At 31.1% G+C, this 19253-nt stretch overlaps 2 protein-coding genes across 2 annotated transcripts in view; one reads left to right on the forward strand and one right to left on the reverse strand.

Moving 5' to 3' along the window:
- LOC138936379 (uncharacterized) overlaps positions 1-19253 on the reverse strand; it is a 406360-nt gene that overhangs the window by 337345 nt on the left and 49762 nt on the right. The gene's annotated exons all lie outside the window — the stretch shown is intronic.
- Positions 1703-8834, forward strand: LOC138936344 (probable peptidoglycan muropeptide transporter SLC46). The gene is made up of 9 exons (XM_070301660.1): positions 1703-1962; positions 3482-3712; positions 4830-5069; positions 5763-6114; positions 6436-6831; positions 7276-7413; positions 7600-7683; positions 7967-8123; positions 8284-8834. The coding sequence occupies exons 2-9, from the start codon at positions 3671-3673 to the stop codon at positions 8408-8410; spliced, it is 1536 nt and encodes a 511-aa protein (XP_070157761.1). The 5' UTR covers positions 1703-1962; positions 3482-3670; the 3' UTR covers positions 8411-8834.

The following is a 19253-nucleotide window of genomic DNA, read 5'->3' on the forward strand; positions in this document are numbered from 1 at the left end:
ATAACATTTATTATATCAAAAGCAAAAGATGACTCGAGTAAATCTTTTTTGTGTTTCATAAAAATCGCAATAAAAATGATACAACGCAAACTAGTTTAGTCCTTTCCAGTTAACCCATTTAGCGAGAAACCGGTTTTTCTTATAGACCAGATCTACGTTTCATCATTATTTGATGAATAGTTCAAAGTGCAACGGAATAGATCAAACAAATAGTTCAAACAGCAATTAATTTAACTTATCGGTAAGTGCACTGACAGACCCATTTCGTTAAATAAAACAAAATTATTTGGTTGAACCATTTTGTTGATTGGTTTTATTTAAGAAAAATTATGTTATTGGAAAGAAGTTAAATGTTACACTAACAAACTATTTTGTTTGCATGGAGTTGTTTAATCTAAATAAAATTTTATTGTTGCGATAACAAACTCATTCATCTCATCGCGTTCTAAATAATTGTATTTCTTACTTCAACTAAATCGTTTAGTTGAATATCATAAGCTATTTTGCGCATTCATGTGTCACTGCGCAGTCAATTGTGATGTAGCGCAGTGTGATGTGCAGTATGCGGTGCATCTTCAATCATGGCGGATTCATCTGTTCGGAAAATACTGATTAGTCTCTCGTTAACGACGAGAGAATTGAAAAGATGGAGAATATAATCTATGTATCTTTTTCTTATCGTATCACAAGAGACAACTATCAAATAAATTTCTTATTGAATATGGATAAACTTTGGTTGACGTAACAAAAGCAAATGTAACTGCAGTTGGAAAATTTGGTAATACTAGCACACAAATGTGATTCAGTGAACAGAATTAAAATAAAAAACAACCAAAAATTTGATTTACATACAATTAATAATTTTGTTCACTGAACCAAATTTGTGTGTTAGTATTACCAAATTTCCAAACTAAATTCTTTTGTTGTATTAATTAAAGGATTTGTTTGCCCATATCCAAACGAGATTTAGTTGATTCAAACAAATTTTATTTCATCCGACAAAATGGATCTCTCAGTGTGATATTACGAAATATTATTATATCAATTTTGACATATACAACGAAAGTTCATAAATAAATCTGATGTAAAATATAATTATATATATATATATATATATATTAATTTATTATAATGTCATAATTTAATAAAGAAAAAAATTAAGTGTTGAAAAATTGATAACTATTCAATTCTAATATTTAAATAAAATAAAAGTTTCAAAGTACAATTTTTTATATCTTTTAATTGCGTTTATCATATTTAATCTTTCAGAAAACCAACTAAATTATTAAAGGAGCTATAAAAAAAAAACCTCAAATTTTGTAATAATTTATAGCGTTCAATGATAATATCGTTGTAAATTCAAGCAGCGGTATGCTTGGCTCTTTCAAATCTCCCACGGAAACCGAGGTCTAAATCAATACTTTGTAGTGCCGACAAGTGCCAACCACACGCAAAATTCTGATTAGTCTATTATATCTAAACTAGCGTTTTCAAAAAAACTATCTCTTTGCTCGAAATTCGAACGCAAAATGATTAACTTAGAGAGAATCATCAAAACTAAAAATACTTTTGATAGAAAATCTTTGAAAATCAATTTCTCAGACCTTTTCGCGCCGCGAGATGTCGCCGAGCTTATTTTAGTGACTGGGAGAATGGCCAACCTGACGAAAGCCGCTCTGACTCTGACTGCAGTCGGGTACAAGATACCGTCGTGAATACTTGGAAAAACACGTGTTTGCCCGTAGATATCAGTCGATAATGCTTTGAACGGCGTAAAGTGCACGTGTCGTGTCGCAATATCTGACACACGATGCGATCTCGCACGTCACTGGCCGAATTATCTAGTGATTGTGTAATATTGTCAAGACCCGGAGAGCCCGATTATATAAATTCTTCTTCAATAAGGCAACCCAGACGGACGAAGAACGCCAGTTGCACGAGAGTGGACGTGGTAGATTGCCGGTCAGTTGCATGTACATTATTTACGCGCCAAAAATACCTATCTCTTGCATAATATTATTTCGAATCACATGGGCGAACGATATCGCGCCGGTTACGCATACAGTTGTCATGAGTCGCGTCTGATCGAATAGTATCGTTTTATCGGTAAATATCAATGAAAAAAAAGAGTAATATTAGAATTTGAGTTTAGTAAAAAAGAATACTATTTATGTACAACATCTCGCGCACGTTAATAAATTTATTTTCATTTAAAAAAAGTTTATTTTACTTACAAAAGCTTGTGGATGAATCAAACATATAAATAACAATTTTACGATATTATAAACTTGTATAATCACTCGTATAAACAACACATTAATATCAAACGTGCAAATATGATATTTCTAATATTAAACCCGAATTTATATAACTTGTATTAATCGATACAAAAAGATGACGATTTGTTTTTTATTATGATATTGAAAACTATATATATATATATATAAATCTTTTTCACTTATAAATTTTTTTTATTTGTACTTAAACGTTATTATATTCCATCGTATGTACCATATTTTCTAAACTCAATAACAAATCAATATCTTGAAGTTATTTATCTATATTATATCGACTTTATCGATTTTTTTAATAAAATATAATTAACAAAAAATTTGAAAGATTAAAAACAATTGTCTTATATATTTATATCTACACTGTTATCATATCGATATAATAACAAAAAAATACTTCGAGTGACATTGTATAATTCTGATTATGCGCATCTTTCATTAGAATATTAATCAGATAATAATCTAATGCGTCTTCAAACGCATTATCTCATGCTAATGATATGATAAATAAATATAAATATATTCTGTTATGAAATAAACAAGCGCGTATCTGCTGTCACGCGTCACGCACCCATACAACACACACAAACATACGAGATTTCTCAGTAACCATTTCGTAAAATAAAGCTAAGAATTTAATTTTCATCTAATTATCTCATTTTCGTAAGAATCGCTTCGATTATTTAAAAAGACCTGATTACAAGCGCTCATGAAATTAACTTAAAATGGCAATAGATAAATTTTATTTTATGAAGCGTTTCCTTCAATGTTTATATCGATACTGGAAGTCTTCAACGAAATTACTTTTCGATCTTAATCAGCGAACTCGAACACAGCATTTGCTATAAACGCAACGCAACGCAACGCAATGCAAAAACGTGTACAATATTTTAGCTAAACTAACAATTTTATATTGGCAGAATATATCGCGGATAATCGATATCGTTCGTCTACTATCCATCAGATTCGCTGCGCGAATTATAACGTCAGACATTCAAGCAATTATGTAATTGAAAAAAAAAAGAAAAAAAAAAGAAAAATAAATAAATAAATTTTTAGACCTCGAGTTTTAGCGCTCTAAACGGCAGATACGCGCTTCTGCAAACGATAACGAAAGTCATAACTAAGCCGGTTTAATACTGGTAAGCAATCTTCATACAAATAAATAACTCCCGTTAACTCCATCGCAGAAAGAATTAACTCACGCAACAAATATCAGGCGAGAATGCAAGTGACTACATTTTGCGAGCCGTGCAGTAAAGGAACGGTCTTCGCAAAAATAATGAATATATAAAACAGTCGATTTGAGAAAAAGGAGTCGAAGAGTCGAAAAAGTGCTCGTGTGTAGAAAAAGAGGGGATCTCTTAATAAAAAGAAGAATGGCGAAACCCGTAATGGCTATTAGCGATATTAAAGATGAGGTAAGTCCATGTTGTTTTTGTTCATCTAATTTCCATAATATACGTTTAATCCAATCCCGTTAAAACATAACGATATGAACGATATAAGCAATTGATATAATACAGTGAGCTAAAAAGTTTAATTAAATACAGTGTCTCGAGGAAAATATGATATGTGATTGCTAAAAAGACTAGATAGCTTAGCTACTGAATCAGGTTTGTAATTGAAAGAAAAAGGCGATCAGATGAAAAGCAGCTGCTTTCAAGTAACGATCCATGATGTATGTTTAGCGCGCATAATATCGTGTTTAAATATCGAGCCTTCTAAGAATTCTATAATTTTATAATTGTTTTACAAAAATTTCATAGAATTAAAACTCTTAAACTTTTATATTATTAGTTATATTATCGATAACGTTGCATACATATTGCGATCATTTATATATTTTTCCATCGTTAATTTTTCAGTAAAATAAATAAAGTAATATTGACAAAAAAATTATAGCTTTCTTCAATAACTAGAGAGTTGGCAGATATTTTCTCTCAAACATACTTGTATTTATTTCGATCGTCTCATAAGCTTATAAAATCATTTATACTAAGAATGTTATTAATGTTTGCTGTCTACTTGTAACCGAGGGATTCGATAGCTGCAAGATCAAAAGGTTAAAACCAGTTATCGCGGCAACGATATTGAAACAAAAGCTAAACGGAAGCAAAGGGTTGATATATTCTGCGTATACAATAATTCTTATCTTAGAGCGTACTATAGAATGTTTTAAGATGTAATTTATATGTAAAAATATATATAAATCATTAACTAACTTAGCTGAATAATTATAATTATTCAATAGAATAAATATAATTATCGAGAAAATTAAGGATGATACTTGTTTAGATGACTGTAGCATTCCATAGACTATAAATGTTATGGCTTAAATTTTAAATCGTCAATTATTATACTTTCTTAATTATATTGACTATTTAAATTTTAGCTAAAAACAGCTTCCGTATACATAAATAGTTTCCTATAAATTTTTTTATAATTTTACGTTTGCTACAAATGCCAAAAGAATGAATCGACGATTTTCTTTTACTTTGTCCGATTATATTTTAATATGCATTTTATAATTTCCAGGCGATACCACGGGTGGAATCTACTCACAGAAACAGAGAATGCAGAAAATTCTTTGGATGGATAAAATATACATCAGTAGAGCCGACAATGTGGCTTTACATGATGGCGTTCATGTTTACATCCATCGTCGAGCAAGATTTTTTTAGGCATAAAGCATGCCGGGTGGATCACGGATATTCGGAAGAAATCTGCTCAAAGTTGAACGATGACAATAATAAAGCGATAAAGACCGAAGTGCAGGTAAAAATTATTATGTACTATATCTAAAAAGAGAGAGAGAGAGAGAGAGAGAGAGAGAAAAAGTCATTATTAAAGTATCAGAACAATAGTAATAACGACTTGTGAGATTGTCGGATTCGACTATAAATGGCAACTCATGTGCAAATATTCAACTTGGTAATTGCCTTGATAATTTGCAATATTTCTACATGTAAATGTGTGTAATTATCTTATCTGTTTATTGGTCGAAGATAAACGGCAGATGAAAATGGAATTGCTATTGAGATAATTATTAAGTTAAATATTTGTACAAGATAAACACATCGTATGTAGAACATTGTATTTCGATAAATCTAATAAGTATTCCCGAGAAAAAAAGAGCACATATATCCCTTTGTATATTTTTGTTAAATCCTTTGTTTTACTAAAACTTATTCGTTAACAGCAGAAAATTAAATGAAATCCACAAAAATGAAATCTAATAATCGCAAATAAAATTAATGATAAGATTGCTCGATGTGCCTAATTGCTTATGAAACTGAATGAGCAAGCAATTTTTCTGCGTATTTCTGCGTACACTCGTATTTTTCGAATTCTCTCCTTTTTACGTCGCAAACTAAGAATGTGTCTCTCATAACTCAGCACTTTCACTATCGAATTAATAATAGACTATCACTTCTCAATCATAGTCTATTAAAAAAAATTATCTTGCAGATAACCGTCTCGGAATTTCATCAATGGAACGACATCGCCGGGCACGTGATGCCTATTATCTTGGCAATGTTCTACGGGAACTGGAGCGATCGGCGCGGACGCAAATTGCCGCTCGTCCTCGGTTTGATGGGCAAATTCATCTACTCTTTCATGGTCGTGATCAATTCCATGATGGATACTTGGAAGCTGAACATGGTGGTGTACACGGCCACCCTGCCAATGAGTTTGCTGGGCGGGGATGTTGCAATCTTCGGCAGCTGCTTCGCATATATATCGGACGTATCCTCCGTGCAACAGAGAACCCTGAGGATCACGATTCTAGATGTCATTTATCTCAGCACGATGCCATCGGGTGAGGCCCAGCTCGCTCTTGAAAAAAATTATCCGCTCGGAGAAAGTATTATAATTATTATATTTACGTCTCCTTAAAAAAGAACTTCACGAAGGATGCAAATTTTTAACACATCCTCTGGATTCTTACATTGTTTAGATAAGAACTGCATATTTATTATGAAATTTTTTGCCTCGCTTCGACATTTATTAATTAAACGCTGATCATTTATTCTTGCTCATTTTACGAACGTTCACAAATATATAAAATAAATATATTTATTAAATTGTTTAATTTAATAATTGCAGTTGAATGATGAGTCATATTTTTTCTCTTTTGCAGGAATCGCGCTTGGATCTTATGTGTTCAGTCATTTGGTCAATTCATCCTATACGATCATGTTCATCGTAAACGCTACGTTGCTTACATTGGCGATTATATATTCGCTCGTGTGGCTTAAATGGCAAACGTCACCACGTCAGCAACCGTTGTCCGCCACCAATTTGTTGGTGGACTTTTTCGATACGAGACACGTCGCCACGACGATGCGAACGTTGTTGAAGCCGAGGCTCAATCACGGCAAACTCCACCTGTGGTTTCTTCTGCTCGCAATGTGCCTCTATACCTTCCAAAGAGACGAAAAACCCAAGAGTCAGATGTATACTTCATTAATCTTCAAATGGAACGTGACAGACTTCAGTAACTTCAAAACATTCCAATCGACTCTCTTCGTGTTAGGTCAGTTGAGCGTGATGTGTCGAATTGAATTCTCGACATTTCGTGAATCCTCTCATCGCAATGTATAATTCGCGATGTATTTTATTGAGAGACGCGCGCAGATGAAAGGAGATATTTCTTATTGAAATCGACAACTTTCGCTTTCACCATAATTACAATCTTGATTGAATAATAATAAAAAAGTTACAACCTTATCGCGCGAAAGATTGAAATTATTCAATTTCGTAAAAGATTTGATTATTCGCATAAGGTATTTTATTCCTTTGTGTTTCTAATAATATTAAAAATGAAATATATGAATCTTTTTAAATAATATAAATATTATTTAAGATATACTTAAATATATATATATATATACATCTGAATTTTTTTAAATAATATAAATATTATTAGAAACACGAAGGGATAAAATGCAACATATTGAAAATAACTTTGTTCCAACAGCAATGCTCATCGGGGTGCCTATAATGAGTAAATTGATAGGAATGAGAGACACATTCATCGTAGCAATTGGAGCAATAGCGCATGCAGCCGGAAGAATAGTATTTATATTAGCGAACCGATCGGAACTATTTTACGTAGGTAAATAACAATTTTTTTTTTTTTTTTTAAATTAAAATTTCTAATTATCTCCAAAAATATAAAATATTATTACACTCATAATGCGAATCAAATAATACTGACGATATATACATATAAATGATAATATACATATCGTATATATTAAAAATAATTAGAAATTTATTTATGATAATAATCGTTCTGCAGGTGCTGCTGTTGCTGCGTTAGGTCCCGTGGTAGCACCTGTACTCAGATCCATGACTTCTAAACTTGTATCCATAGAAGAGCGAGGTACGCGTAAGAATATTTGTCGCGCTTAATTTTTCACACGTGGTTTGAAACTGATTTCCTGAGAGATTAATACACAATTATATATTTTCAATCTTTGATATTTTAAATGTGCAAAAGAAATGCTTTGCGCCGATTTTTTCACAAATAAAGAATAGAAATATTATCCTAAAAATTCGAATCTGTCAAATCGGTTTCAATTCGACGTCGCCATTTCTGGGTATTTTTCTTTCCTGTGGCGCGACCAAAAAAAAAAAAAAAGTAATTGTATCACGCTAATTCTTAGGAAAAATATTCGCGATGCTCTCCGTATGCGATAATGCGGTCCCGCTCTTCAGCGGCACTTTGTACTCTCAATTGTACAACGCCACGATAAAGACCGCACCGAGCTCATTTTATTGGTTGACGTTCGCCACGCAGATTACCGTGCTTCTGCTTATCTTGTAAGTGAATTCTCTAATTTTCCTAAACGCTTGAGACATGATTTCACAATTAAAAAAATCTTCTTAATTAAAAAATTAAAAAACTAATTAAACAACAAATTTAAAAATTTAAAAGCCCATCCCATTCAAATAATCTAATTTTAACGAGCTATTTTTTCAGCCTCATACAATTTACATCTTGGTCTAAACATGCGACCGAACAACAGGATTACACCGATGACGAAGCTGTGGCTCCATCGTTACCGAATACTTCAGAAGCTAACTCTTCCAGTAATATAACCGCGTGACGGTAACTTGATCTCCAACTTCTCAGAGAGAGCGTACAATAAGATATGTTTGAAACTGCCATATATAAGTAACGCATCAAAGATCATAACTTGTTAACATCGTTTTATCTGATCATTTTAAGAAATATGTACAAGATGCATTTACTAGACTTTATGTTTTTTTGTTTTTTTTTTAAATATGCTTAAATACGTCTATCGACATATCTCTATATATCGTTATATTTTAGAGAAAATAATATCAAATTTCAGCTCTTACAAGCCTTGTAATAAAGCTTTATTTTTAGAATAGCTTAATTACCATACATATTAATCCGCTCGTATGTGGTAAATTGTTATTATAAGTAGAATATTTTAAGTGCATAAAAAGATGATATTTCGATAGAATATAAATGACACACATAAATATAGAAAATAACACGCGAAATGAAAATATCTCTTTATATTTTTTTGCGAAAGAAAAATATTGGAGTATATATCTTTTATATGTATGTTGTATATACAATATATCTTTTATATATAAGTTGTATATATATACAACTTATATAATAATGTTATATTTAAAGTAATTCTGAATGTAAAAATTTAATTGTATTAAACGTTTTACTTTGTAGACCTTTGTTTCCATAAACTGAGATTTTCTAAACTCTGTGTAATTGCATCAATATAATTTATTGTATATGAATTCAAATCGTTACTGATATAATAGTATTATTTTATTAAATTTCTAAAATTAGATTTTATTAGATATATGTATTATCTAACAATATATTAGTAATATATAATTAGATTTTTATTATATTTTCTACAATTATAAAACAAATTTCTATTACCATAAATGTTGATTAAACGATGAAAAATTATATTTTCTATATTGTTGATCCTTCACTCATCGAAAATAAAAAAGCAAATTGTATGCGGATTTAATTATCTAATAATAATTAATCACAACTTCCCTTTTATCCTTAAATGCTCTCATCCTCAAAGCCATTTTACTCATAATTACATGAATCGTGAAATGAAATCGCAATTAAAAATTACGTAATAAAAATTCATTAACATCGTGATGACGCGAATATGCGCGAAAAGAAAAAGCATTAGCAAGATCAATCTTGCTGTTTAAGGTCAAAGTCGACATAGTTGGAAAAAAACAGCACTAAGATTTTTTTTTTTTTTTTAATGTACCGCTTCTTACATATACAAGATGTCCTATTATTTATTTTCAAATCCTCCAATTTCAAATATTATGCGATATAAATAAAAGCAATATTCTCCAATTAACAATCTGACTTGTTGTCATTGATTTGTCGCAATCTTTTTGATGTCGAGTGAGAATATTTTGTCAGCTAAATAAATTTGTATTAAATTCCTGCTAAGTTAAAGTTCTCTCATTTATAATTACTTGAGAGCGATTATCGATTTACAATTCAATTTTGATATATATATTATATTTCTCTCTCCTTGAAATTCTGAAAATGTTTGCTAAAATGAAATTATCTTCGTCAAGAAGTTTATTGTTAATACAAACAGCAGTAAAACGGGATTTGTTTTCAAAGTTGCGGTTTACATTTACACTATGTTTAAGAAGATTCTAGGAAACCCATCATATTCATTAGCATTCAACACGTTCAAACACAGCAAGCATGTCAAGGACTGTTGGGTAATTGTTGCTCAGCATTTTCGATACATAAAGTATTGTCCTCTGGGAACTGATTTTAAAAAAAAATACAGTTCTAATCATCAAATATAAAAAAAATATCCACATGAAATAATCATTAAGCTTCCTCTTGCACGCTCGTCTATCAATATCTCAGTTATATGCATCTTATGTCATAACGTGAAAAATAAGCGACATAAGAAGTGCGACATGTTTATACACAGCAACTTTCTCGAGTTTCACAACTATAAACGATACAAAATCGATTCTTTATTTAGGTCACTCGCAAAAATTATTTAGCATACTATTAATCGTATTTAAATTAAAGATATCGTAAGAGAAATATATATATATATATATATATATTTAATTACGTAATCTAACATCATCGCGGATAGAAATGTAGATTGGCGTCTTCCTTTCACGATCTATTTACCCAATCAATGTACGTCTGTGTAATGAATACTGTGAATGCAGAACCGGTGTGAATGAAAACGAACATCTGGTCGATCCCTTGAACTTCCTTGAATATGCGCGACATACGGGCGATATCGCTTCCCACGCGTATCCTGACCCAAATGTCCACCTCTCATAATCTACCGGTATAAAAAGTCTGCTAACGTTCGAAGATGCGTACTGTTCGCCTCAAGCATCGCTTCGTCAAAGAACATCGAGATCTTCGATATCATGGTAATATATACAGAGAATATTAGCAATTACACGATAAGCTACGTCTTTTAATAATATATATAAATGTAAAACTTTGCGAAAAATAAGCAAGAAAGATATAAATGATTTATGCGACACGACTCAAATTCTTTGTTAAAAGAATTTAAAATATTGATAAATATATATAAAAACAAGAAACTTAATTTCATTAAACTTAGGTATATATTATATATCGCGTGTGTAAAATATATTATTAAATTTAGGTTTTAATAAAGAAAGTAAGACGCAAAATGTTAAAAGATTTTAAATATAACAAAATTTTTTTTAAATTAATTTTCCAAATACAAAAAACATATGCTCATACAATATAATACGTATTATAGTATATCTAGTATAGCTTTCAAATTTATAATTAGTAGTTTTCCTCTCGATTTCTTCATTCATTGATTCTATTAATACGAAATTGCGGATTTTGCGCGTAAACAGGGAAAATCACAGTGTGTGGCGATCGTATAATAGCAAGAATGATAAAGTCAGAGAATACATTATTTAAATTGCTAACTCCATTGTTGATTGTCCGCTTCCGCTGAACTAACTTGCGAATTAAATAAGATCTCTCGATTTTCTCTTTCCTGGTACGCGGTTGATTCCAACTTAAATTGCACACCGACGATTTTTGCATTCAAAAACGAGCAGCTGATTGTACATTCTTGCCACGAAGACTTACCGACTTCTATCTGATTATCGGTGATTATGACTATGTAAAAAAGAACTCAATTGTATATCTTGTTATTTTTAATCGAATTATTTCATATTCTCGCGCGAAAATGTAGCTATTAATAATATAGCGTGCCTTGCAACCTTTAATAACATTGCATAATGATCGCGATTTATGATGCAGTATGCAACGATCATTTTTCCTCGAATGTATTTGTCTTTAAATCGCCAAGAAAATAAAATTACCTTAATCCCTTTAATGACGTCTATTTAAATTGAGAGTGACTAACGTTATAAAATTACTCAAAAAATAAATATGAAATAAAATTACTGTGATCGATTTTCTTTGTTTCACAATTTGCTCTCAAATGTCAAACACACACATTTATATTTATATTGCATACGAAATATTTTGACGAAAACAGATCCATCATTATATGTGACGTGACATCACATATGATCCATAAATTTTGCTTCACGATTCAAATGCCATACACACACACACACACACACGTACACACACACACACATTTATATTTATATTGCACATGAACTATTTTATGATTTACGCACAGATCTATCATCCGAATAAAGAACTTTCGACCCATGATTATAATTAATGATCGTGGATTTGCAATGACAGTTCATAAATTCGCAATAAATCTTCACTCAATCATGATTGCGATGCAATTTTATTGAAAACAGTGCCGCATATTGCATTTATATTATTCGACTTATTTATTACTTGAACTAATACAATTTGCATAGTTAGAATAGTCCCAGAGAAAGTAACATAATCTACGGTACTCTTTTTATATCCGTGCGAGTAGCAATTTAGACAATTCGCAAAACTGGTAAAAGTTCACCATATTAAGATGTCTGGCGGAAAATGAATTTTTGCGTCAACATTTGCACACGCAACCGAACGAAGTATGAGAGCCGCGTTGAAAAAAATACTATCCTAATCATGCTTTAATCAATTAAAAAACAGGCAAAACTAGTCGGACTAGATCGCACTTCGGACTAAACTGTCGCAAAATTCTCGAATACCCAAATAATATAATTGCAAAAAAAAAAAACCCAATTATTCTTCAGCATCCTGATACATAAAAGATGCTGCGCATAAGGAACGATCGATATATCGCGTCCATGCGCATTGCCAACGACTATCAATATTATTAATTTAAAAATAAATATTTAAAAGAGACATACCGTGTTTTTAATCATAGATTAAATAGTTAATTTTTTTCTCTCCTTTTTGCGAAAAGTTTCAAAGCGCCATTAAAAGTCATGCATTATATCATCATAAATGTTGTATCCTCGCTTTCAGGTTTCGTTGAGAAAAATCGTTATCCTTGTCGCGACAGCTTTAATGACTCTCGCAGCATTCGCGGACGCGATACCAACTCCCGGTCCAGTCGCATCCGGAGCCATTACCGTTTATCCGATACCTCAAAGGCCGGCGTACGCACCGAACCCATGGGTCTATCCGAAACCCACCACGGAGCAATCTATAGGACGATGAATAACGAACCTGAATTCATCGCATACACATAGGCATTCTCTCGAACCGTCCGTTGCATGCGAAACGGAAAGAATTTTTTTTCGACTCGTAAATATTGCATATTAATTTACATCTATCAATTGCGCGATGACATAGCGAGTGAATGATTATTATCCTTTTCTTTTATTTATCTCAACCGACAGTTACAAACTCACAATTAATATCGATTAATTGTCGTCGCAACTCACGCAATTGTTCGCTGACGGTGAATATCTTCTCGAGACAAGTACGTACCGAGTAGTAACGTTTCCATTTTGATTAATATTGCCGATATGAATAAGTGGGTTATGCTGATGTTATAAAGTTAGAGAAATAAGCCTATTGTAACACGCATTTGCAATTGCATTGCTGTAAATTTTATCTAGTTATTTATTCATTCTCGCATGCAGATAAAAAGATAAATACTGTAAGAATAATATATGAAATACCTACAGATATAAAGATTAAATAAAATTATATGTTAAATCTAGAATATAATTTACTGTTTAAATCGAGATGTAGATCTTTTATAATCCCTAAAAATTTACCTTTCTCTTTAAAAAGGTAAAAAAAGGTGCCAAGTACACGCGCCATATAAAAAAAAAAGTGTTACACACACAAAGCTATATTATTTTTAAATTACTGTAAAAAATTGCTCTTCAAAACGTCATCTTAACTCTATACGGAAAGCGACGAGCGTAATATTCACGGATCCTTGAAAAGGAAATGGAAAATGAAAAAGAAAAAGAAAATCTTCCAGTCTGAAGAAGACAAAAGGACAAAAACCTTTCGAGAGAACAGGAATCTCAGAAGAGAAACATACAAGAAAGGAAATTATAGAATTCGCCCGTTATTCGAGACAGATTCCTCCTTAGATAAAAACCTCGCGTAACAAATTATACACGCACCAGAGGAACCATAAGAAACCATCGTTTCATCCTGGCGAGGCTTCCCAAGAAGTTCTGCGAAGGTAAAGGTGGATCGCGTTCTATCTTTTTCTCGTAATTGACCGTTTAACTGTCCAATTATTTTCCGCCTTTGGTATATTAATTTCTAGAATTTTAACTTTTCTTTTATCGACAAAATTTGGTATATCAAAAATAGAATGCCACGTATATAGATACATAAGACTCCGAATTGAGATTATATGATTGTTTTCTAAAAGATGAGTGATGCACTCGTAGTTCAAAAGTAAAGAGATTAATGTTATGCTTTTTTTTTTTTTTTAATTACACGCAAAGAATTTGTTGATTATGTAAGAATGCATCCTTTTACGATTTTTAATATATACTTTCATAGTTTCATACCAGCTACAACAGACTTTAATAAATGCTAATGTATAAAAATTATAAGTTCAAAATATAATAAAGATAATTATGCATATTAGGGCCGACAGATTTTAACTGCCTTGATATATTATCAAGAACACATTAAAATCTAATGTATATTTTTATTTTTATAGGTTTTGGAACAACTAATGCTATGTTTAATATTAAACAAAATAATGTTAGTATTTATATTACCAATACTAAAGATTTCGTCATTAGACCCTTGATGAATTTGGACCTTATGTAGAAGACCAAACAAAATATGACGATTAATGAAAATATGATATCTAATCTAATTGTAAATGGGACAATTGCAGATGTTCCTTTGAAGGTAATTTCAGATAAATTACAAATATTATTATATATATAAACTTATGTATTTAAATTGCATACAAACCGTATTAACTAAACTCTTTAATGTCATTTAATATTTAATATAATAATATTTGTAATTGTTAGTAATTTGGATATGAATTATTTAAGTATATAGAATCAATAATTAGTTTTATAAATAATAAATGTATATCATATTTGATAAATATATATGATAATATTTGAGTATGTGATAATATTTTTATAAGCTTTGAAGAAAGAAATACTATAAGTCTTTTCTATGGTAATGATATGATGATGAATCTGAATTAATCAGACATCTTTCTGAAACAAATGGGACTTGAACCAAAAGAAAATGTTTCATTAAGGAATTATAAGATACTATCAGAAGGATTACAAAATGCAAAACAAAGAGTCAGAAACAAAGGTAAGAAAATCATATTACGAAATGTTAGCTGCGGTTATTGGAATAAGAACGACGAACAGCAACCAAGCAACAGCAGAAATACAAATAAAAGAGTTCGAAAATAATTTAAGATTCTATGAAAAAAAATCCGGGAACCTTCGAAATAATAAACCAAGAGAAAGCCAATATTGTGTTTCTATGAGAAAAAGAATATCGTAAAATAGGAAAATGTATTGAAACAATGTCTCTGATAAATGTCGAGCATGCACAAGCGCGACCTTTAGCGTTTCTATAAAATGGCTCTGGATGAAGAAAAAAATCAGCAAATGGAATGTACTGCTAAAATAGAATATATGAAAGTCCTATTGAATAGAAATAAAAATCTCCGGATTAAATGTAAATTTTGTATTACATTATCGGGAGCAGACAGTGCTTGGCACAAGTATAGATGACCCTCTCTTTTTTTGTCTTGTTTACTACCGGTAAACTCCACATGCGCCAAAGATGGTCGTTTTCGCCGAACGCTAACATTTCGTGATACGATTCTCTTACCTTTACTTCTGACTTTTTGTTTTGCATTTTGTAATCCTTCCCATATACCATCTTGTAATTCCATAAATGATGACTGAGGAAATTCATTATTTCAAAATAGCTTTTGAAACACGAAAATTTAAGATATGAAATTTGAAATTGTATGAAAAATATCGAGTACATTGGGGGAAAAAAAAAAAAATGTTAACTTGACTAAATCCGTTCGACTAATTACCATTTTTTAAATTGAGATATTTATTATATTTAAGTCAAATATACGTCATGTTAGATTTAACATGTCGTATTTGACTTAAATATATAAATATTTCAATGAAAAAAATGATAATTAGTTGAACGGATTTAGTCAAGTTAATAATTTTTTTTTTTTTCAATGTACTAAACTAGTAAAACTACCTAGCTCAGAGAATATGCATGCGTAAAGCTGAATTACTATATATATAATTAGAATAACGCAATCATATATATTAGAAAGCACGTAGAGCAAAAATAAAGATTTATGTAATTCAAGTTATCGATTATATAAACCTAGTAAGAATTTAATCCGTTCAGTGGTTATATTGATATCTGAAAATCTTAAATACTCTGAATCACGAATCGACTTTTAGCTGTGCATTTATTTGGCACGAGACACTACCGTATCTCTTGATATCAATAATAAACACATTCCTTAAATTTCTCCGAATGATAAAAAGGTAAGGAATTCATTATTTCTTTAATTAAAAAAATCGTAATTAGTTTCATACTATTTTTTGCATATTGAACAAAAATTCTACGGAAACTGTCGATAATTTTTATATATTATTTAGCAACGAAAACAAATATTGGAAGAACTCGTTTGCACACAGACGTCATCTAACATGCGCATTTTTCTTCTCTCAAGGCAACGACATTTAGCTCGAGATGTAATTACTTGATTACGATGCTACGGAGATGCTTGTTCGAGATGGAGACAACCCCACAGGACGATACGACGATAATGATGCATGTCACGTAACCTCGCGCAACAAGTAAAGTACTTTTACACGCGGCGTGTGCTCCCTTTATTCACGATGTCGCCATCACGTATATTGCGACAATTTACCTCGCACTGTCTACAGTATACGCAGCCACTTCCGCGCGCTTCCGCGTCCGCAATATGCATGTAATGACCCCCGGTTATACAATGTTAATCCGAGACCTCGCGATCGAGAAAACGACCGAGATCGATTATATCACGAACCCGATCGCGGAAGTTCTCTCATTTTTTTAAATTAAATTTCTGCGTTACATCAGTTATAGTTCACTCATAATGTTAACGCCGGTATACGAGTTTACTTTATTAGATAAAATAGAAATCTAATAGTTTCTTGTGTGTAAACGCCGCGCGTAACTTATTGCGTGCGTTGCCTACATTTATCTATTTATTTAATAAGGCTGAGAGAGTAGAGGGGCTTAGTCCCCGCTTGTTCCCCCTCTCTATTTTATCGTATTATCCTTTTCTTAATGTAATAAAAGTGACATAAATTTTTTTATTGATTAGATGATTAAAAAGTAAAATAACCAATTTAATTTTTTTAAATTAAATAACGAATAATCTTTTTTTAAATCAGCGAAAGTTTAAAGAAATGTGAAATATTCTTTGTCAATATTCTTTGAAAGTTTAAAGAAATGTGAAATCGTCTTTGTTTAGAATACATATTATACGTTGCGTTTATGCCCTTTTACCTCAAATTTTTACGACAAGGTATACCTTTAGCTATATCTTTTGAAGATTCACATCATTCAAATAGGACTTTTTTTAATAGAAAAGAAATTTAATAACAATTTAAATCATATATTCTCATATAAGTTGTATATAATTGCAATGAATGTGTTAATGTGCTACTTTGTTCCGTCCTTGTCCTTTTTTCGGCACAAGATTACGTTTAGATATAAGACATTTTTAGAAAAATTTGTTGAAAATACGAGAGTGACAATTGCTTGATTTCACGCTGAAACGAATTTTAAGCTCGCTACAGCTCGTTAATCCAGTTACACGTCGTAATAGCACACGCGGAAACAGCGAGAACAAAAAATCAATCTCGAGTAAAAAAAAAAAACGGGGGGAAAAAAATAAAATATAATCATAGTTCAAGTTCGCAGCGTGACGATCGATGATTCTTTTGTGCAAACATTTTCGCGATAAAATTGCAGCGTAATGTCAATATTCACGCAAGTGCAAGGTTCACGTAAATACGTAATATTCAAAAATTAAATTTAAGATGTAGGTAGAATATCTTACTTTTATGTATCTTATATTTTTCCGATAACATATCGAAGGGACGTAAGTTCGAAATAGAAATTTTATAAGAACGACAAAAGATGTTTCGAAATTGGAATTTTGTACCATAAAAATTCATAACTCATAAGATGATATAATAAATAAATTTGTTCGTATTAATAATTTTATCAAGCTGCTTGTAATAATACATTTTTATCATATCAATTCGAACCATTTTTCATGATCACAGCATTCACCATAATGAATCGTAAAATCACGTACGAGTATGTAGGACCTTCACTTTCTCCAAACGTATTACATACATACGAGGATCGAATTGACAAGATCCTTGGAATTCGTAACACGTGAACATGCATGTAACATATTCCTATTCACGTACGTCGCGTGATGACGATTCATATCGCGTGGAAGCAATTACTTATTTCAAATTTTCTACGAAGAAATGAAAGTCTTGTACCTTTTATTTCAGAAAGTATCTATCTGAAAAATTATACGAATTAGATTAAATAGAGCGGAAAGAGTGCGACTCGTATAGACAATTCCGGACAGGCTCCGAACGATTAGGGACCTGTAGGGAATAATTTCGAATAGCCCGCATAGAGAAGCGTTTTATCTATTCAGATAAACGACGATCGCGCAGAAAGTATACTCTCGCTTGTGTGATCCATAGTCGATTTCACCAGCCAGTCAAATTTAATTGACTAATCATCTCGGAATTTTGCAGTAATATATGACAAGGATAGAAGCCTCGCCACCCGATCGCGCATTTTTATATGTTTGGGTATGTAAGTGACAAGCTAGATTGATTCGTGACTAAATTATATATATGATTCTTATCTCTAAATATTGAGATTGAAAAAACGAAGATCTCTGGATTAGTCACGTAATTATTAATGTATCCAGTTGTCTTCTTTTTTAATAGATTATAGTTACTTTTCTAAAATTTGAAAACAGTAAAATTCTTAGAAAGTCAAAATTAATAGCAAAAATCAAAATCACTTTTTATCACGAACAGATAAGAATATAATAAATGTTTCATTTATTTAACGTTTCTTTTTTTTTTGGTTCGTTTTATATTGATTGAATATTGTACGTTTTATGTTTCAGAACAATCGCCAATGAATGTCGATAAAATTAGAAATACGAAAACTTGAAAAAAAATTGGAGAAAAAATTTTCGGATAAACTTTGAAATTTGTAGGTTTATAGACAGAGAAAATATGCATTATATATATATATATATAGAAATACATATCAGCGCAGTCATCATCAGATTAAAAAAGGGAAATAGTGCTTGCTTTTTGACATAAAAAGTGACAAAAAGTAACCTCTAGGTATTAAAATAGTAATGAAAAATGACATTGTGTATAAAATTTTCGGAG

Source organism: Polyergus mexicanus, unplaced genomic scaffold, assembly GCF_030449975.1.
Source record: "Polyergus mexicanus isolate NDT 795.1 unplaced genomic scaffold, iyPolMexi1.0 SCAF_9, whole genome shotgun sequence".
Classification (NCBI taxonomy): Eukaryota; Metazoa; Arthropoda; class Insecta; order Hymenoptera; family Formicidae; genus Polyergus; species Polyergus mexicanus.

Excerpts from the sequence above, each read along its gene's own strand:
- LOC138936344 (XM_070301660.1), top strand. The coding sequence starts at position 3,671 with ATGGCGAAACCCGTAATGGCTATTAGCGATATTAAAGATGAG. Across the intron at positions 7,684-7,966 it reads TGTATCCATAGAAGAGCGAG|GAAAAATATTCGCGATGCTC; the intron begins GTACGCGTAAGA and ends GCTAATTCTTAG. Across the intron at positions 8,124-8,283 it reads ACCGTGCTTCTGCTTATCTT|CCTCATACAATTTACATCTT; the intron begins GTAAGTGAATTC and ends CTATTTTTTCAG.